The following is a 21,594-nucleotide window of genomic DNA, read 5'->3' as shown; positions in this document are numbered from 1 at the left end:
GTGAGTTTCTTGTAGGAAGCACATAGTTGGGTCACTTAAAAAACTCATTCAGCCAGTCTATATATTCTAAGTGAGGGATTTAATCTATTTACATTCAAAGTTATTATGCAAAAGAACATATTTTATCATTTTGTTAATGTTTTCTGGTTGTTTTGTATTATCTTTTATTCCTTTCTTCCTCTCTTATTGTTTATGATTGTGGTTTGGTGGTTTTCTTTAGTAATAAGATTTGATTCTTTTCTCTTCTCATAAGTGTATCTGCTTTGCCAGTGAATTTTATACTTTTGCATGTTTTCATGATGGTAATCATCCTCTTTTCACTTCCAGATGCAGGACTCCCTTCAGCATGTCTTGTAAGACAAAAAACTCAATATTGTCAGGATGTCAGTTCTTCCCAACTAAATCTATAGATTCAATGAAATCACAATGACAATATCAGCAAGTTTTTTATGGATATATAGAGAGACAAGTGACTCAGAATAACCAACACAACGTTTGAAGGAGCAGAACACAGTTGGAGGACTGACAATATCCAACTTCAAGCCTTCCTGTGAAGCTACAGTAACCAAGGTGTTGTTGTATTGGTGAAAGAAAAGACAAATAGGTCAACGGGACAGAATTAAAAGCCCCCAAAATAGATCCACGTAAATATAGCCAACTTATCTATGATAAAGACGCAAAGGCAATACAGTGGTCCCAAATGAGAAAATATAATATATTTGGAGATCCGAATCAAGGCCAGAGTAACTGAGTGTAGCAAGGGAAGGAGATTAGCTAGAGAAGAGATTAGAGAAGTCAACAGGGTTCATGATGTAACATCCCTTAGGCTATGACAAGAGATCAATGTTTGCAGCAGGATATTATTCTGAGACACTAACTGAGGTTTCTCTCATTCTCCTACCACCCACATAGTCAGGTGCCTTCACCACCCTCAGAAAAAAAAAAATTACCTCTTATATACACAGTCCTTTAGGAAGAAGAGATTGTTCATAGAGCACAATATTAGAATTTTTGCCTTTGAGTTCTAAAACACAGCCTTTAAGTCATGGTAGAAATGACAATCTTGAAAGATGACATTCTTTAACAGCCAGACTTTCTGAGAGAGGAAGTAATAATGGCCCCATATATTTAGCATTCATCGTGTGCCAGGCACAGTTCTGAGTCCCTTATATTGAGACCTCAGGAAACTCTGATGTAGGTCATACTGTTGTCCCCATGATATGGTTGAGGGAACGGAGTCACAGAGAGGAATTAACCTGCTCAAATCACGCAGCAGGGCCAGGACTTGAGCCCAAGCAGCCTGGCTTGAAATCCTATGCCTCTGAAGGTACGGGAAGACAGTCACAGAGGGAACCAACTGGGACGGGGAGAAACGGAGTGGGAAGTTGGTGGAAAAAAGAACTAAAAACTTCTGAGAGCCTGCCAGGGTGGAAACTGCACCCTTTCCCTTTGTTCTGAGCTGGGGACTCCAGTCTTGAGGGGACATTCATAGGACAGTTGAAGGCATTTGCCCCTGTGGTTGCTTCTCGCTAAATAAGAGTCTCAGTCTTGCTCCTTAAATCCATTCTTAATCCTGTTCCCTCTCCTGCTCAAACACCTCCCAGGGCTGCCTACTGCCCACAGGAGAAAGTTTTTACTTGGGCTCTGGGAGAATTCATTAAGGGCCTAGGTGCCCTGTGCTCAGCCAGAAAGGCAGTCAGGGTTTTGGGTTCAGAGACATCACCCTGCCTCCACCCACTCACCCCGCTTTCTTGGATCCCACCAGTCCCCAGGAGCACCATGCTGGCTGTCAGTGAGGCTCAAGCAGAGGTGTCAGCATAGATTTATTCCTGGGAATCTACAAAGGTGGATGGGTGGATCCAACAGTCACTGTGGGTTCACACCCAGGGACTCTAACCTCAGCCAGAGTCCACCCTCTGCGCGCATGATCACCTCCGGCTTCCTGCGGGGCTCAGTGCGGTCTGGCAGCACACGGAAGCGCAGCAGTGTGAGTGCCAGGACCACCTTCATCTCAGCCATGGCGAATGCCTGCCCAATGCAGTTTCTGGGAACGAAAGTGACGGAATCTGACTGTGCCCATGAGCCCCCATCCTGGCCCCATCATGCTTAGAGCCTGGCCTGGGACCCCGACTTGCACCCTGATCAGCTCAAGGGGCAGAGAGAGAGGCTGCATGTCCCAAGGACACCCATGTGTGCTTGCATACCCCCCAAATCTGGCCCAGACTCCTACCCCCAGTTCAGATCAGCAGACAGAGGAGGGGAATCTGAGCACACCGCAGGCCCCTGTAGGACCTGCCCAACCGCACTGTGTGGACCGTTACCCATAAACTCTTGAGGAAGGGAGGGAAGGAGAGCTGGATCTGGGACCATCTGCAACTTCCCCCTTTTTTGACCCCCACACCCGTCACCTCATCCCTGCCTCAGACACAGGTGGCCCTTACCTGGGCCCTGCCGAGAAGGGAATAAAAGCCAGAGGTGACCTCTCCTTGCTCTTCTCTGGGTCGAAGCGGAAGGGGTCGTAGACCTGGAGGTGAGACCAAGAAGTCTTGCTGGGTGGGGTCTCCCAGCACCACCAGCCTTGGAGAGACATTTTGGCAGATGTGTGTCCATTGAGGGGAGGTGATGTTGGATTTCCCTGGTCAAAACCCTGTCAGCTCCTCTAGGAACCTTGGAATGGACCCCAAAAAGGGTGGGGTGAGGGAGGCAGTACCTCGGGGTCTGGCCACACAGTTGGGTTGTAATGGATCCCGATAATACTGATGAGGCAGGCAACGCCTGTGGGAGAGACGGAGGCAGTCAGGACAAGGCCCCCCTGCCTGAGGGACCCCTCTCCCTACCCAGGAGGCTCCTCTCACTGAGGCTGTGACCACCTTTGGGGATGACCCGGCCGTCTGGGAGCACCATGTCCTGGGTGCAGCGTCGGGTGATGGCTGGGACTGGGGGATGCAACCGCAGGCTCTCCTTAATGCACATGGTCAGGAAGGGCAACTTCGCCAAGTCGTCCCTAAGGAAACACCCAGCCCCAATCATTATCCAGGGAACAAACACAGGATTCTCCAGCTTCTCTGTTTCCAAGGGAGACTTTTTCTCCCTATCACAAAATAAATTCCACATGAATGAAATACTGAAGAATTTAAAAAGTAGAAAAAATTAGAAAGCAGAGAATTAGAAAAGTACCTGAAAAAAATGTAGCCAATATTTTAAAGATTATTCTGAGGAAAACATAACACTCTGAAGCAGCTATAAAAAAAAGTTAACATATTTGCATAAAAGTAAATGTTCTTTATGGCAAGAAAGCAAACACAAAATGCAAGTGAATAAGAAACAAAATACCCAGATCCAGTGTTTTGCTCGTATTCATCATTGTACTAGAGATGCTAGCAAACACAACTAGACAAGGGGAAAAAAAAGAGGAATCTGAAATGTGGACATAAATGTATCATTTTGGCAGATGGTGATTTTATACTTAGAAAAACAGGACACTTCACTGGAAAGCATTTATAAACATTTAAGATCCAGTAAGGGAGCTGAATTCTCTGTGTAACCTTTCTTTGTTTTCTGTGGTGCATTGTACGCTTAAGTGGTTCAAAATTTGAAAACTATAAAACATCATCCACCCCTATGGCCCAATGTCACCTGCTTCTTCTCCTCACAGGTTGCCTAAGGTATTATTATTTCTATGTATCTTTCTAGAGCTAATTTTTAGCATCATAAAAATATGAGTACATCAATTACTATACACATATTCCATATCATTTCTCATTTAACAGTATGTCCGTCTTTTCTTGTACAGCTCCTGGGACTTGTATCAAAATAGGGTTATCCATACTCTGGATCTATAAAATAATTTTCCTATGGTTTCCTCTAGAGCTTTTGACACCCTTTAAAAAAAACTATAAGCTTGAGTAATCTGAACATTGTCTTATTATAAGACATGACAAGCAGGTTGAGTTGATTTTTATTCCAGAAAATTTCCCAGTTGTCTCAAAAGCTTTTACCTAATGATCTATATTTTTTCTCTTGATACAAAACATCATCTTATCACGTACTATCTTCATTGGGCATTAAATTTACACGCAGAAAATATTAGATTTTCCCATGTAAAAATAACAAGCTCTGTAAAAGATAATAAAAGATATTAATAATAATATAAAATATCTGAATTAAATTTAACAAGAGACATAAAGTCTCTGTATTTCAAATGAATTTATATATTTCCCTCAGTCTGAATAAAAGATACAATTCACCATAGCAACAAGACATGAAAAGACTGATTTAACAAAACATGTGTATGTTGACTAAGCAAATATTTTAAGCTTTATTAAAAGCTTAAACATTATTTGAATGGATTAATAACCATTTCACTATGACAAACTATGTGTCAATATTATGATGTTACCTGTTTTTCACATATCGATCATATATTCAAGTCAAACGAGAATATATTCAGTGCAAATGATTATCTATTTTTAGGAACTTGATGAACTTGCTCTAAATGTTTTTGGGAAAAAAAATTATAAAGAGCTAGGTCAATCTGAAAATAAAATATTAGAGAAGAGAAAGTCAGCTTAGGCAAACAATGCATGACTAAGATCTCAAAAGCAAATGCAAAAATAAATAAAAAAAATAGGTGCTAATTAAAGTCAAAACCTTCTGTATAACAAAAGAAATAATCAGCAGAGTAAATAGACAACCCACACAGTGGAAGAAAATATTTGCAAATTATGCGTCTGACAAAGGACTAGTATCAAGAATCTACAAGGACATCAAACAAATCAGCAAGTAAAATAAATAAATAAATAAATAAATAACCTGGCTGGGTGTGGAGGCTCATGCCTGTAATCCCAGCACTTTGGGAGGCCAAAGCAGGCGGATCACCAGCAGTTGGGAGTTCGAGACCAGCCTGACCAACATGGATAAACCCTGTCTCTACTAAAGATACAAAATTAGCTGGGTGTGCTGGCGCAGGCCTGTAATCAGCTACTCAGGAGGCTCAGGCAGGAGAATCGCTTGAGCCCAGGAGGCAGAGTTTGCCATGAGCCGAGATACCGCCATTGCACTCCAGCCTGGGTAACAGGAGCAAAACTCCATCTCAAAAAATAAATAAATAAATAACCCATCAAAATGTAAGCAACAGACATGAATAGATGTTTCTCAAAAGAAGATGTACAAACAGCAAACAAACACATTTTGAAACACTCATCACTAATCATCAGGGAAATACAAATTAAAACCACATGAGATACCACCCTACTTCTGCAAGAATAACCATAATTAAAAAGTCAAAAAACAATAGATGTTGGATATGGTGAAAAGAGGACGCTCTTACACTGCTGGTAGGAATGCAAATTAGTACGACCTCTGTGGAAAGCAGTAAGGAGACTCCTTAGAGAACTAAAAATAGATCTCCCATTCCATCCAGCAATCTTACTGCTAGGTATCCACCCAAAGGAAAAGAAGTCAGCGTATGAAAAAGACACATGCACACGCATGCTTAGAGTAGCACAATTCACAACTGCAAAGATACAGCGCCAGTCTAAGTACCCACTGACAAATGAGTGGATGAAGAAAATGTGGCATATATACACCGTGGAATACTACTCAGCCATAAAAAGGAATGAAATAATGTCTTTTGCAACAACTTGGATGGAGCTGGAGACCATTATTCTAAGTGAAGTAACTCAGGAATGGAAAACCAGGTATCATAGAGTCCCACTTTCTGTACCCACAGTCATGCTTCTCTTGCTCTCAACCTCATTCCCGCCCATGTGGGCTGGGAGTTTCCTCTCCTGGGATTGTTCCCCGACCAGGCTGGGAGCACCTGGAAAACAGATCACAGGGCTGGATCCTTCCAGGGTCTCCAGAGCACTGAAAGGTGCTGGAAACAAAACTGGGGGTGGGAATGCAGTGTGGGAGCGTTTGCTGAATGAAGCCTGGGAGCTTTTGCTGAATGAAGCCTGGATGGATGAACGGTGCAGGTGTTCTGGATGGGAATGAATGACTTTTGCCCTCAGGTCTCCCTTACAAATCCCTGGACTGAACAACAGGATTGAAATTAGGGTACAGAAGAGCAAACATTCAGGAAGTAAAGATGTTTGAAAAAAATGATAATTCAATGAAAAGAGGAGGTGGAGGAGAAATTCATTTGCTGAACACAGGCTAAGTGGCATCATCTGACCTCACATACTGTCCCCAATTCTCCCAGCAGCCCAGGTCTTTCTGTCCCAAAAGCCTGCAAACCATCCTCTGCTGGCCAGGCTGGGTATTCAGCCCTGCCTCTGGGATTTGCACCTATTCCCACTAAGTGATAATAGAAGAAATGACCAAAAAAAACAAAACAAAAAAAACACCTCTTCCACTGCTCTTCAGCAGAACCAATGAGAAAAGATCAGGAACAGGCCAGCACCTGCACTCACCATTCAATCTCTATAGGCTCACAGTCCTTCAGAAGCTCTCGGACTTCTTGCCGGCAGCGTTCCTGGTTTTCTGGGTGCCTTGAAAGGTGGTATAAGATCCAGGAGAGACCACTGGCCGTGGTGTCATGGCCTGAGGGGCAGCCAAACAAAACTGGGTTTCTGAGCTGCTTCAGCATCAGAGGGTGGACAGCACCCACACTTTCAGGCCCTCGGGGAGAACGTAGGGAGGGGGAGGACAGGCAGAATGGAGTGATCTAGGGTCCACCCACCAAGTCCCTGGGACGGAGAGTCCCCTGTCCCCACTGCAGTCCCACACTGAGACCCTCACCCCCAAACATGAAGGTGTCAGCTTCTGCTCTTATGTCCTCATCAGACAACTCCTTCCCATCTTCATTCTGGAGAGAAGGCAAGAAAATACCCATGCCCCACATCACACCAGCTCTGAGGGCTCTGAGTCAAACCTAAAACAATTTCTGAAGATCTATCCTCCTTCCAGAAACCCAAACCCATCATGCACTCCTGGATGTCTCTTGGTCGCCAGCATCAGATCCCACCACCCCCAGACAACCCCCTGGCTTCTTTGCCTCCTATGTGGCCCTGCTGGGAAGAGTCAATGACCTATGAATATTTCCTTGTTTCTGGATAATAAGGACTTTTAGAGTTAAGCATTACTGCAACCTGGGTTACAGCATATTTCGATGGCAATTTGGCTTGGAGGTTAGAAATCAAGTATTGCTCTGAAGATAGCTGGTCACATTCTAGAGTGGTAAACTCAGAGAATCCTTCTTATCTTTCCAGAAGGTATCTGGGTTACAAACCTATAAACCTAGGGGCATGACCATCTCCCTGGAGAGGAGTAGTTTTTACTCCAAAACAAAGCAAACATCTCTCTCTCTTTCCTTTCTCTCCCTCTCTGTCTCTCTCTCATTCTCACTCTCTCCCTGGATGGAAGAAGGGGCAGATTGCTGGCTGTCCTATATAAGCTCCAAGATGTAATAATGCGGGGCCCCTCTCTGCTCTGCATTCTGGTGTATTTACAGGTGAATCATTGTGTTCCCCCAGGAGGAATATGGGAATGGAGAGCCAGCTCTACAATCCTACTCTGGTTGCTGCTACTGTTGTGAATGATTAATGGGCTGCTGTAATCCAGGGGTTTGGTGCATCTGTCATCATAGACGTAGACAAAGACCTAGACATAGAGATATGAATAACAGTGTGTCACTAACTTACTAACATGTAAGTAGAGTAAATCTCAGGCTCCCCACTGTCTCAAATGTAGCAGTCCCCTGCTGCTGAATTCCACAGACATCTCTCAAACCTCTCTCTGACCTGTCTTTTTCAAGCGTGTTCCATGGCTCCCAGTGCCCTCTGGATCGACTCCAGGCTCTTTCATTTGACATTGGCATAAATGTCCACTCTGTTACTTGAACTCACATCCCAGAGAAGCCCACCTTGCTCAGCAGAAGCACATCAATGAAGTCTAAAGTCTTGGACTTTGCCTTGTCCTTGAGGAAGTCATCAGTACCCTGAGTGGGGAGGGTGCGGCGCCGCTCCTGGATGACGGCATCTGTGAAGTCGTGCACCAGGCGGCAGGCCCTGCGGAAGCGCCGCCCATCCGGAGTCAGATAATACAGGAAGTCCGAGTGCAGGAGAATCTGCTGGTTTCTTTTTTCTACAAAGGCACTGAATTCCAAGATGGCAGAAATATACCCACTGGGCTTCCTGCATGAAGGAGGTAACAACTTAACATATGCAAAGTCCCAGGAGCACCTCTCACCAGCAGCTAGAAGCTACTGTCCATCAGGAAATTGAGAATCCAGAAACAGCCAGGAGACTTGACTCTCCAAACTCTCTTCTCTCCAGGCACCCCATCTCTGAGAGCTGCCTCCATGCACCCAGATACCCAGAGCACAGCTTGCACACCATCCTTCTCTCCTGTCTCACACCCAGTATCTAGTCTGGACTCTTCCTTCCAAAAACTGTTCACAAAACTCAGACCTCGCCGTCTTCCAACTCTTTGTGGCTCCGCCCCCACCATAACCGACTTGCATCAGTGTCAGCCCCATGTAGTGTCTACATGACAGGCAGACCTCCACAGAGCTCAGCTGTGACTGCACCTGTCATTGGCTCAGACCCCTTCAAAAGATTCCTGGGAACCTCTTGATAAAGTTCATGCCACTTTTCCTGATTTTCAGTGTCCTGAAATCTAGCCCCATCTACTTCCACCACCTCATTTCTACTGCCTGTTACGCATGCTTGCCTCGTCCTAGCCTTCTTGCCTATTATTCAGATATTTCTACCTACTTGAAAGGATCATGCTTCCTCTCTCCCCTTCCCCACCCTTCAAAGCCCAGCTGTGACACAATTCCTTCATGAAGGCACTTCTGGTTACCCTGGTCAGTCATCCCTTTCCAACCTACTCCCTTGAGATCGTGGCCCAAGTTCTCAGGCCCGAGGGAAGGACTCACTTCTGACAATTGCTATCAAAGCTGAAGACACATTTCTGCAGACTGTCCAAGGTCATGAGGCTGATGTGCTCAAACATGTCCAGTCTGGCGCTGCCCTCTGAGGCCAGGCGCTGCCACTTGTCCTGGCCAGAGAAAAAAAAAAACAGAGCTGAAGTTGGGAACTGCCTCATGAGAGCTCCTTCCCAGACCCAGACATCACAATGGATGCCCCGCAATCATCCTCCGGGTCCTCTGCCCCAGGCACCCATCCCCAGGGAGGACCAGCCTTGGGTAGGAGGGGAGACTGTTACTGTTAGGAGGTAAAGACTCATGGCTGGGAGTCCAGAGACCTGGGATCAAGTCCCAGCTCAGCCTCCTGAGGGAAGGTGTTCTCTTTCCAGGATCCACAAGGGCGGTGTTTTAAGAGCAAGAGTTTCCCAGCGCCATGCCCCGCTCCCATCTCTCTCCATCCGGGAGATTTAATATGTTTGAATTTCCCAGGCGCGGGAAGAGACTAAGAGTCAGTCACTCCAGCAGAAGTTCTAAGGAACTCCTTTCATTGGCCAGGGGTCTTGGAGAAGGTAGAGGTTCCTTCCAGGTTAAAAGTCCCCTTCTTCCACACCCCTTCGGACTCCATGTTCGGGTCCCCTTCCACAAACACTCTTGTGGAAGCCATCTTTCTCTTTCCTGGATTTCCCCTCTGGGGTCCCTTCCACAGTCTCTCGTGGAAGCCTGTCTTCCCCTCCTAAACTCCATCTCTCTCTATTCCCTTCCATTCAGTGTAAGCTGCTTTCCTCTCCTGGATCCCATCTTCCTGGATTCTCTGACTCAGCATGAGACTTAGCTGTTTCTTTCTCTCTCCTCCTGTTTCTCTCTCTCTTTCTCTAAATAAATCACTTTCTACAAACACTTTAAGTCCAGCATTTACTGCGCACTGTGCCATGTTCTCCTCTCTCATTCTTGAGAGGGCAGGAGGCCAAGAACCTGGAGAAACGTCCTCTCAGGGGAGCTGAGGGCACCCTGAACCCCTGAACCCCAATATTACATTTTGGAGAGCCAGCCAGGAGTGGGGTACAGAGGGGTACAGCCAGGAAAGGGGCACAGCCGGAGAAGAAGACGTCAAAATCGTGAGTAAAACCGACGCCATTCTGTCCTGTCTCTTTATGAACACCTGAAGCGGCGCAGTCAGGCAGGGCAGCGGGACGGAGCAGCGGCGCCTCAGAGGCACGACCCAGCCCCGAGGGGCGCGGCCCGGCCAGAATTAAAAGCTCAGTTTCTTTACCTGCAGGCTCTCTCTCTGCTTTCCGACTCCTTCTCTATCCTTCGGATATTATCTCTAGGGGATAATATCTCTGGGGGATAAGCCTGGAGGAGCCTGTGGGGCAGAGAGGGTGAGCACGGCCCCGGGGCCTTTCGCTCCTTGCTGGCCGGGAACGGCCGAGCCCCAGGGGCGGAAGCGAGTGCGCAGCCGTGGGCTGGAGAAAACAGCGGGGAGGGGCGAGGTGCATCCGGAGCCTGCAGGGGACCGGGGAGCGCGGCGGCCTGGCGCATGGCTCTGGCAGGCCTCTCCGGCATTCCCCAGTCCCAGGCAGCAGGGTAAAAAGGCTCCCCAGGGCGTTTGCCTGCCGGCCACGGGTCCCTGTGTGGGCAGTAGCTCGGGAAGTGGCCCAGACGTGCAAGTGGTTCTGGCGGGGTCAACATGGCGACTGAACGCCGCGGGGGCGAGGGAACTCACGGTGGCCCAGCAGCCACGAACATGGCTTTTAAACTGACGCGGCAAGCGGCTTTTTTCCTCTGCCGGAGTGCAGCTCTGAGGGAACGGAAGCGACCGAAGTGGTGCTGGCCGTCAGCCCGGCCCGGCGTTTAGGCAGGCCACACCACCTCAGGGTGCAGCGTTCGCATTCAAAACTCGGCTTAAGAAAGCTTTCTGCCTTCCCTTATGCAACTGGCCTCTTTGCACAGTTGGTTAAGGTGTAGGAACTGCAAGGTTGCTGGTTCCAATCGCCGGTGGAATCAGTCTTGAATTGGTGAGACCTTTTGGGGAAATGCGGAAGCTGAAGGCTATGGGACTTCGTGTTTGGTGTATAATTTGTCTTGCTTAAGATTGGCTCTCTCTCTGGCAGAACTTTTCCACCTGGAAGATCATAGGTAAACCGGTTCCAGGGCCAAATAGTCAATGGCTGGTGTCACAATCTTAAGAGCATCTTCCTACAATGGAAAATGGGTTAGGGGAGAGGAGGCCCCGGGCCGGCCTCAGCCACGCCCCGCCTGCCTTCTTTGAGCTGTGTGCTCTAATGGCCCCTCCCTAGAAGTTCACCCTTCTGGGGCAGTTTTATAATCTGGCTTGTGTAAGTTGGACTTTTCCTGGGAAATATTGGTACCTATATCCTGAGCCTCACTGGCCTCCTTGGGGCTCCTTGGTACGTGACTACCCAACCCAACAGCTCCTCTTGTTCCATGACTCTATGATATTCACTGGAGGTCATGCAGGCAGTGAGTGGTCCCATGACGCTGGTAGGTCGTGATTGGAATCCAGTACGTGGGAGCCCCTCTGATAAGATGGATCATGCATCTTGGGCACACGAAATTTCGGGGTACTGACTGAAAGACGTTTCATTTCAGTACCCATTTTACCTGGGGGATGCCTCAGGTCAAAGCGGCTGTAATTTCTTTAACCGGGGATGCGGGCATCCCTTGCGTTCAATTTCAGATGGGTGCTTCTGTTCCCAAGCTCAAATTTCCATTAAAATGTATACTGGAAAATTGGGACCAATTTAGCACACAATCTTTTTTTTTTTTTTTTTTTTTGAGATTTAAAAAATATTTATTACATTTGTTTCTAGAAATCATAGAAAATAAAAATTGATAAAATTAAGATACACAACTTTAGAAAGGTGTATCTATCCTTTCATACCAGAGAAAAGTTTATGCAGTGTCAGACATGGAAATACCAAAGCCACTGGTGACAAAGGGTAAACAAACGCTACTGATAGATGCTCTTGTACATTTTTATAGTTTTTTCTTCTCTACCATTTTTTATTTTATAGCAAATACCGGTCCAGTAGCACACAATCTTTAAAGAATAAGTGGCTTATTTTTCTCTTCCAAACAGCAAGGCCAAATTACCCTCTGCCAAATGGAAAATCTAACCCCCAAAGGGAAGGGAAGAAAACCCAACAGTTTTCCTTGAGTGATTGCAGGAGGCTTAAGGAAGTACATCCCCTGTCACCAGACTCCATAGAGGGTCAGTTAATACTAAAGGACAAGTTTATTACTTATTCAGCAGCAAATATCAGGAGGACGCTCCAGTAGCTGACTTTGGGACCAGAGCGGAGCTTAGAATCATTACTGAACCAGGTAGCCTCGGTGTTTTATAATAGAGACCAGGAGGAACAGGCTGAAAGAAATACAAGAGATCAGCCTTAGTCATGGCTTTCAGGCAAGCAGACCCTAGGGGCTCAAATGAGGGAAAGACTTGGATTAGCCGCTAGTCTGGCAGAACTTGTTACCAGTGCAGCCTGAAGGGACATTTTGTAAGAAATTGTCCCCAGAGGAATGGACCACCATCTCATCCATGCCCACTGTGCCAAGGGAATCACTGGAAAGCACAGTGTCCCAGGGGACGAAGGTTCCTAGGGCCTGAGGTGTCTGACCAGATGACCCAGTGGCAGGACTGAGGGTTCCTGGAGCAAGTACCAGCATAAGTCGTAGCCCTCATAGAGCCCCAGGTAAAGCTGACCATAGAGGTCCAGGAAGTCAATCTTCTCCTGGACACTGCATGGCCTTCTCAGTGTTTCTCTCCTGCCCTGGAGACTTGGTGCTTGTTAATTCTCTCCCCTCAGACCATCCCTCTCTAGGCCCATCCTGGGAAGGCCATTTTTGGCCATTCTGTCCACTCCAATGGCAGTTAAGTTAGTGGAAATAGACTGATGGATTCATCACACTGTGCTGAAACCTTGGATACCCCCTGAGGAAAGTCACAGACCCTCCACTCCACAGCCTGAAGTTCCAGGAGACAACCCTTCATATCCCTGCGAGCCATGAGAAAATCTACGTCTGCTTTTCCAGATCCTTAGGGAAGTAACCACTCATGTCTAAGTTATATCCTGGCATTGACAGTACTGTAACCCTCAACTTTGCTATCTCTCGAACTGCGAGTATCCTTTTCATAGTGGGAAGGAAACTTGCCTGTTTCTAGGAAAAATGCTGCTATTTTGTAAACCAAACCATAAGGTCACAAATAATCCTGCCGCTGGAACCCTGGATGTCCTTGGCTCATGAGCTCTATTGTGGACCTCTAGATCAACCTGCACCCCTGAAAGTCTCCCCTCTGGAGGAAACCTCAACTGCGGGGTCCCTTCTACGCCCCATTTCAGCAGGAAGTAGTTAAAGAGGACCGATGCCTGTGTTCCAACAGAAGTTGGGCTTTCCTGTTCAGAGGGAAGGAATGAGGGAAGGTGTTCTCTTTCCAGGGTCCACAAGGGGGAGTAGTTTTAAGAGCAAGAATTTCGCAGCGCCATGCCCCCCTCTCATCTCTCTCCATCCGGGAGATTTAACGGTTTATGTTTGAATTTCACAGGTGCAGGAAGAAACTAAGAGTCAGTCACTGCAGCAGAAGTTCTAAGGAACTCCTTTCATTGGCCAGGGGTCTTGGAGAAGGTAGAGGTTCCTTCCAGGTTAAAAGTTCCCTTCTTCCACACCCCTTCAGACTCCATGTTCAGGTCCCCTTCCACCAACACTCTCCTGGAAGCCATCTTTCTCTCTCCTGGATTTCCCCTCTGGGGTCCCTTCCACACTCTCTCGTGGAAGCCTGTCTTCCCCTCCTAAACTCCATCTCTCTCTATTCCCTTCCACTCAGTGTGGAAGCTGCTTTCATCTCCTGGATTCCATCTTTCTGGATTCTCTCACCCAGCATGAGAGTTAGCTGTTTCTCTCTCTCTCTAAATAAATCACTTTCTATAAACACTTTTGAATCCAGCATTTACTGCACACTGTGATGTGGCCCCCTCTCTCATTCTTGAGAGGCCAGGAGGCCAAGAACCTGGAGAAACATCCTCTAGGGGGGCTGAGGGCACCCTGAACCCCAATGTTACACTCCTGTGGTCTTTGTGCTTTGTCAGCCTCCTGCACTCCCGTAGGTTCCATCTATCAATCTTCAGTAACAGTTAGGACAACCTGCTCTGGGGACAGATAAACCAGGGTACAAACACTGCTACACCACTTCTAGCTCTCTTACTATCGGTTGAAATTTGCTGAGGTCTCTAATCTCTCTGGCCCTCAGTTTCATCATCTGCAATAGGGCAAAACCAACCATAACCTCACAGATTTATTAAAATTAAATTAGAAAACATGTATCATGGAGTTGGCAAATGGCACTGTTTCTGGAAAATGGTGAGTGCTCAGTAAATGTTGGTTTCACTCATCTCCTTTGCTATAAATTCATTTCAAATGTATCCCTGTTGTGGGAGGGGAACATTACACACTGGGGCCTGTCAGGGGTGGGGGGCAAGGGGAGGGAGAGGAATAGGACAAATACCTAATGCACGAGGGGCTTAAAACCTGGATGACGAGTTGGTGGGTGAAGCAAAGCACCATGGCACATGTATACATATGTAACAAACGTGCATGTTCTACACATGTATCCCAGAATTTATATATATACACTTTTATAAAATATATATTTTTAAAATAAAACATTTTAAAATATATTTTATACTTTATATATACTTTATACTTTATATACATGAAGATATATGTATGTGTGTGTGTGTGTGTATATATATATATATATATATATCCCTGTTGTGAGAGGTACTTCTCCATCAGACCTAGGCATCTAGCTGGATATGCCAAGAATTCAAGCCCCTGTTCTCACTTGGGCTGTTTCTCACAGTTGTGTTTGCAGACAACAGCTTTAGAGATAAGACAATGACTTCCCCTGGACCAATATCCGGCCTGCTTCTGCTTGCTATAAAAGCAGTTCCCTAAGCCTAGTGCTCTTTTCCTCCCATGCAAGGTACTGCATGAGCAGTCAACTATTGAAACCTCTCTGTGGCACCCTGTGGATTTGGATGGAGAAATGATGCAAACCAAGAACATGCTGCTTGCTATGCCATGAGTAATAAATCGCCCTTTGTCTCTGACCCAGGACTCTCATATCTCCTGGCAGAATCTATGAAGTTTTAACAAAGCTAGCTCATCAGCTTGCAAGTAAGAAAAACATCCTAAGCACTACACAAAATCCCAACTCCCAATTCTTCACTTCTCCCTGTATTCACACACTTTGCACTGTGATTTTCCAGCAACTTCTATTAAGAGATGGGGCCTATTTTACGCCCATTTGAGTCTGCACTGACGTCAGCCTGGTTGAACTTGGAAACACTACAGAGAGAATGTCCAGAGCCATTGCAGTCTCCTCTGAGTCTCTCAGAACCAAGTCTATGCCGTGTGAACAGCAGGGTGCCTCCTGAAGGCAGAGAAACACATGGAGAAAAGTCCAGGTGTCACAGCTGAGGCCATCCTAGATCAACCTGAAGCTGCTGAAGCCCCAAACAAACAAGTGAGTAAGCTGAGCCAGGATCAGCAAAGCTGCCCGCCTGACCCACAGCTGCTCATGTACCAAGAGTGATCCCATCCCCATGCAGAAGAACCAGCCAGCTGTCTCACAGACTTGCTAGGTATCATAAACGCTTATTGCTCTAAACCAATGGATTTTGAGGTGGTTCGTACTCAGCAATTGCTACTATGCAATCTTCATTTTTACTCTCTTGAGTTTGAAGGGTTTCTGTGAGAGAAACATGGAAACTCACACCTTCTGAGACCTACTATGTGCCAGGGACATGACTCCATTACATCGTCTTACCACATTTAAGTAGAGATTATTATTCCCATTTTACAGATAGAGAAACCAAGCCCCAGAGAGGAAGAGCATTGGCCCCAAAACACAACAAAAATTCCAGACCAGATACGCCTGTGGTCCCTCTGCCCAAGGCTCCAGCTGGACCCAGAGTTGAAGGGACTCACATGCATGATGTTCACGCTCTTGTTGAAAATTGCCACGTAGGGCTTGAGGATGTTGAAGTGGAAGGCGGGTGTCAGCATGCGGCGGTGGTGGCTCCACTTGTCACCAGCACTCAGCAGGAGCCCGTCCCCTAGCAGGGCAGCCAAGGACAGTGGTCAAGGGCAGCACCCTCCCCTATCCCTAAAGGATATACCCGGCCCCATTCACCTGCAATTACTCACCCAGCCAGGGTTTCAGGAAGCCATAGAAAAGCATATCCTTGGGTGCGACAGCAGCTGACGTGATTGAGGACCATCAGGGGCCATGGAGAGGGGTGAGAGAAGGACTTTGAGCATGGAGGAATGCTCCAAGCCATGGGTGTGAACTTCCGCTCTCCCCACCCAGCACAGCAGAAAGATGGCGGAGGGAAGGAGAGACTGGACCAGGCTGCAGTGGCAAAATAGAGCAATAACCCAGCATGCCCCAGCACACCACGACAGGACTCCTGCATGCTCCAGCGTGTTCTCCAACACCTGAGCAAAGCTCAGCGATCTACTGAATGCCTTTACTGGGACCCAGGACACCCTGTCTGCCTCCAGCATGCTCTGCTCTCTTCTGACATGGATCTGGGACCTGGGATGTTTGTTGCCCTGACATTTATTAACGTTCCCTGACATGGCCAGAACACACAAGACAAACCCTAGAAGACACGATGCGCTCTGCCGTGGACCCGAGATGATCTGATATGACCTCTGTGTACCCCTATGACGGGTCCCAGATAACAGTTAAATATGATGACATTAATACCCTAAACATCGCCCAGGTGTAACCAAGACCAATCTTCAGGCATAATTCACATCTGCCCTAAGACCTACCTCTGTTAGACACAAATAATATCTCAGACAGTTCTCAAACAGACCCTGGGTCCTACACCCTGGACAAGCACCAAACGTGGCCAAGACATGGGAAGCAGGATAGAAAGACGATGTCACAATACATCTCAGACAAGAACCAAAAAGGCTCTGACAGGCCCCAAATGTCCTCAGCCACAGCTGAGGCCCACACATGCTGACTTCTCCATATGATCCCAGGTGGAAGCATATACCAGATACAATCAAGTATAATGTAGAAAGCATAGGCTCTGGGACCCTTGGGGGAAAGGTGGGCTTTCTTTGGAACTGGGCTTCTGAGACTCATCGTTGACACCATAAGAAAAGGCAAAGTGAATAGAGAATGGTAAAACTGAGAGAAAGAGACAGATTCCCAGTGATGTGGATTGATGGACACCTGAATGCAACTATGCCTGAAGACCACTCTACCCGGACTTTAGAGCCCACTGATTCGCTTCATTTGCTTAGACCACATGGGTTTGAGTTTCCATCACTCACAACTGAAAGAGACTTCAGCAGCCAGAGAGATCTGAGGATCTGCTCAGAGTTACTCAGCGTTTTGAGGTTACAGCCATAGTTTCTGTGGGATGCTGCCCCTGCCCCTGCTTAGCTTGGCCTGTCCAGGGACAAGAGCAGCAGAGGGAAAGAAAGGGCCCTGGACTGGGGTGGGATCTTCCCTTGGAGGTTCCTGGGGCCTGGAGCAGGAGAGCAATGAATAGGGTGGATGAGTGACAGGATGAGGTAGAAGGAATAAACTCACCAGAGAATCTAGCAGCCCAGATTCTCCACCAGCCTGAAATCCCCCTCATGCTGCAGGCTTAGGGACAGATGAGGTTGGTGCCAGGCCTGACAGGGGGGCCTGGATACTAATCATCACACTTCCCCTTGCTTTAAAACCTTTTACTCATTTTTCCAGCAACTCCTCCTCCAGGAAGCCTTCCAGCCTGCCCCAGCAAAGACCTTGCTCTCCGGGTTGCCACACCCATCTCCTTCTCTCGACCCCTGACTCCACGAAGTTTGAGATGTCTCTGTCCAGATCCATTTCCTCAAGCATGGGGTTTCATCGAGGACAGGGCCCTAAACTCAGGCTTCTTGGGCCTCCAGTGGTACCCAGAACACAAAGGCAGGGACAGATGGCAGTGGTGGGAGGAGATGCTGAGATGGGGGTTGGTGAATACATGAAGGAAAGAGGAACATGGCTGAGAGAGAAGCAGGAAGAGGGGCCTGGGTCCCACAGGGGCCACACCAAAGCTTGGAGTGGGAGAGGCTAGAAGGCCTCCGATGTTTCCCAGCACCCACCACAAGCTCTGCATGGGTACCTGAGGCACTGGTGATAGCCCGGACGGTGTCAGGGTGGCATAAAATGAGGAGGGGGAAGGTAGGACCCAGCCACAACTTAAAGCCCCGGGGATAGGTGGTCACCAGCTGGATGAACTTCTTCACGCCCTCTTCTGTGGGAGTGGCCTGAAAGCAAGGCAGAGGCCGTCAGCCCTTGTGATGGTTGATTCTAGGTGTCCTGAATTAACCATGAATTCCACATGACTGAGCTAAGGGATGCCCAGATAAAACATGCTGGCAAAACGTTATTTCTGGATGTGTCCATCAGTGTATTTCCAGAAGAATTTAGCATTCGAATAGGTAAACTGAGGAAGGAAGCTCCGCCTCCCCAAGGGGGGTGGGTGTCCTCCAATCCTTCGATGGTGCAGATACAACAAAGAGGCAGAGGAAAGGGTGAATTTGTGCTCTCTTCCAGAGCTGGCTCATCCATCCGCTCCATCCTTGGACATGAGAACTCCAGGTTCTAGGCCTTTTTGGACTCAGGCTGAATTTACACCACCAGAGTCCCTGGTTTCTGGCTTGCAGATGGTATATCATGGGAATTTTTACCCTCTATCATCACATTTTCCAACTCCCATAATAAACTAACTCCCTCCCTCTCGCTGTCTCTCTCTCATATATGCTTGAGAGGTAACAGAGAGGATATCCTGTCATTTGGTTTCCAGGGAGAACCTCACCTAATGCACCGTCCCAGAGGAGCCACGGCAAGTTCCCCCGCAGCCTCCAGATGTGGTGCGGCCCCTGCCCTGAGCAGCACATCTGGATTCAGAACAACTGTGGGGAATCTCGGCTCACCCTTGCTCCTCTCTTGGGGCTCCCTCCAAGATCCAAAGATAATGGCCAGGCATGGTGGCTCATGCCTGTAATCCCAACACTTTGGGAGGCCACGGTGGGTGGATCACTTGAGCTCAGGGGTTTGAGACCAGCCTGGCCAACACGGTGAAACCCTGTCTCTACTAAAAATACGAAAACTAGCCAGGCGTGGTGGGGCATGCCTGTAATCCCAGCTTCCCAGTAGATACTCAGAAGGCTGAGGCACAAGAATCACTCGAACCTTGGAGGTGGAAGTTGCAGTAAGCTGAGATCATGCCACTGCACTCCAGCCTGGGCAACAGAGACTCTGTCTAAAGAAAATAGGAAAGAAAAGAAAGGAAGGAAGGAAAGAAGGAAGGGTAAATACCAAAGCAGAGGGAGAAGGCAAGCTGCCTGCTCAAGAGGATGGAAATGGATTGGAAATGGTTGGAAATGGTTTCAACCTGGGGGTGGCCATATGGAAAAGCCCCCCTGGGAGGAGGATTGTGGGCAGCAGTGTGACCTCAGGACGCATCCCTGTGGCTGTTTCCCATGTCCTCTCATGTCCTGGCTGGTCCTCAGGGGCTACTGTTCCTCCTACACTGGGGACCTTCCATTCTCAGCAGCCCCGAGGGGTACAGAAGTGACTCTAACTGTCCTCAGTGAGCACCTCCTGCACGCCAGGCCCGTCCCATCATGACCTGTGCACCCTCCACTGCACCGTGGACACGCCCATCAATCACGCCATTTACACATGAGCAGACCAAGGCCATGTCCCCCAAAGGGGAGAGCAGGTCTAAGTCCGAGTCGAGGTCTGGGGAGTCAAGGACAGCTTCTGAAAAGAGAAGGGAGTGGCCAGCTTTCATTCAGGCCGGCAACAAGGCCGACTGGGACATGTCAGTGACGAACAGCAGGATAGGAGGAAGGTGCCTCAGGAAGAGGAGGCAGCGGGAGACGTCCACACTTCTCTTCTGGCCCAGCTGTGTCCCTGCATAGGGGAAGGTGCTCAGAGCTAACTCCTGTGGGAAAGCAGCAGCCCAGAGACAGGCAGACACAGCAAATGGGAGCAGACCCTGGACAGTGGGTTTAGGAGGCCTCAAGTCCAGCAGTGGAGAAGGTGCAAATGCCAAGCGATGTTTGCTCTGTGCACCCAAAACCCCTCCCACAGGAGCCCCTCAGAGGTGCCGTCATGAAGGGAAGACAGGCAGGAAAAACGTTCACACAGGCTGGAGTGCGAGGTGAGGGAGGTAAGAAAGACTTGGGATGGCACAACAGAGGAATGAGTGAGTAAGGAGGGGAATGAGTGAGTGGGGAGAGGAATGAGTCAGTGGGGAGGGGAATGAGTGAGTGGGGAGGGGAATGAGTGAGTGGGGAGAGGAATGAGTGAGTGGGGAGAGGAGTGAGTGAGTGGGGAGGGGAACGAGTGAGTGAGGAGGGGAACGAGTGAGTGAGGAGGGGAACGAGTGAGTGGGGAGGGGAACGAGTCAGTGGGGAGGGGAACGAGTGAGTGGGGAGGGGAACGAGTGAGTGGGGAGGGGAACGAGTGAGTGGGGAGGGGAACGAGTGAGTGGGGAGGGGAATGAGTGAGTGGGGAGGGGAATGAGTGAGTGGGGAGGGGAATGAGTGAGTGGGGAGGGGAATGAGTGAGTAAGGAGGGAAACGAGTGAATGGGGAGGGGAATGAGTGAATGGGGAGAGGAATGAGTGAGTGGGGAGGGGAATGAGTGAATCGGGAGGGGAACGAGTGAGTGAGGAGGGGAATGAGTGAATGGGGAGGGGAATGAGTGAATGGGGAGGGGAACGAGTGAGTGAGGAGGGGAATGAGTGAATGGGGAGGGGAATGAGTGAATGGGGAGGGGAATGAGTGAATGGGGAGGGGAATGAGTGAGTGAGGAAGGGAATGAGTGAATGGGGAGGGGAACGTGTATGTGAGGAGAGGAATGAGTGAATGGGGAGAGGAATGAGTGAGTGGGAAGGGGAACGAGTGAGTGGGGAGGGGAACGAGTGAGTGGGCAGGGGAATGAGTTAGTCGGGAGGGGAATGAGTGAGTGGGAGGGGAATGACTGAGTGAGGAGGGGAATGAGTGAGTGGGGAGAGGAATGAGTGAGATGCCTCCCTCTCTTCTCTCTGTTCTCTGACCCCAGCCACCCTCATAACCCAGCTCCCTCAGCCCCATTCCTGCCCCTCAGGAAACGCATTCACCCTGAGATCCCAGACCGTCCCGCTGCCACACTCACCAGTCCCTGGTGTCCCCAAAACCAGTTCAGTTTCGGAGGCTGCGGGAAACACTGGAGCCGGCGGTAGTTGTCATAGAAGGTGTAGGTCCAGGCCAGGACGCGGGCCAGCAGCCAGGAGACCCCGACCAGCAGCAGGAGCAGCCACGGGGATGCTGCCACCGGCCCGAGGCCCAGCCAGGACAGGCTCAGCAGCGACATCCTTCAGGGCGGACAGGATGGAGGGTGAGGTCCTGAGGCCCAGGGAAGAGCCGGGGGAGCTCAGGGGACAGTGGAGAGGGGCAGGGAGGGGCAGTGCTGGAGGTAGAGCAGGGAGGGCTCTGAGATGGGTAAACAAGAGCTGAGATCTGAAGTCCAGAAACCAGCAGCCAGTGGCCTCCAGTTACACAGAAAGGGAAAGAGGGAGAGAGGCTGATTAGAATCCAGAAAGGCCCAGCCTGAATCACTGGGAGGTTGCCAGGGGTCGGTTTGCCAGGAA

General features: G+C 48.7%; 1 protein-coding gene across 1 annotated transcript; it reads right to left on the bottom strand.

The window, feature by feature from the left end:
• Nucleotides 1-1,045: 1,045 nt before the first annotated feature.
• LOC105729203 (cytochrome P450 4F11) lies at nt 1,046-21,317 on the bottom strand. Its single transcript, XM_064381699.1, has 12 exons — nt 21,120-21,317; nt 18,073-18,217; nt 16,106-16,159; nt 15,887-16,014; nt 8,885-9,006; nt 7,868-8,138; nt 6,745-6,811; nt 6,417-6,546; nt 2,871-3,004; nt 2,711-2,775; nt 2,442-2,524; nt 1,046-2,044 (listed from the first exon to the last, which is right to left on the bottom strand). Exons 1-12 carry the CDS (start codon nt 21,315-21,317, stop codon nt 1,867-1,869), a joined length of 1,575 nt encoding a protein of 524 aa, XP_064237769.1. The 3' UTR covers nt 1,046-1,866.
• Between the last annotated feature and the right edge of the window lie 277 nt (nt 21,318-21,594).

This window comes from Aotus nancymaae, unplaced genomic scaffold (genome assembly GCF_030222135.1).
Source record: "Aotus nancymaae isolate 86718 unplaced genomic scaffold, 86718_ANA_hifiasm-v0.15.2.pri h1tg000028l, whole genome shotgun sequence".
Taxonomy (NCBI): Eukaryota; Metazoa; Chordata; class Mammalia; order Primates; family Aotidae; genus Aotus; species Aotus nancymaae.
This window is presented reverse-complemented; position numbering and strand designations above follow the sequence as displayed.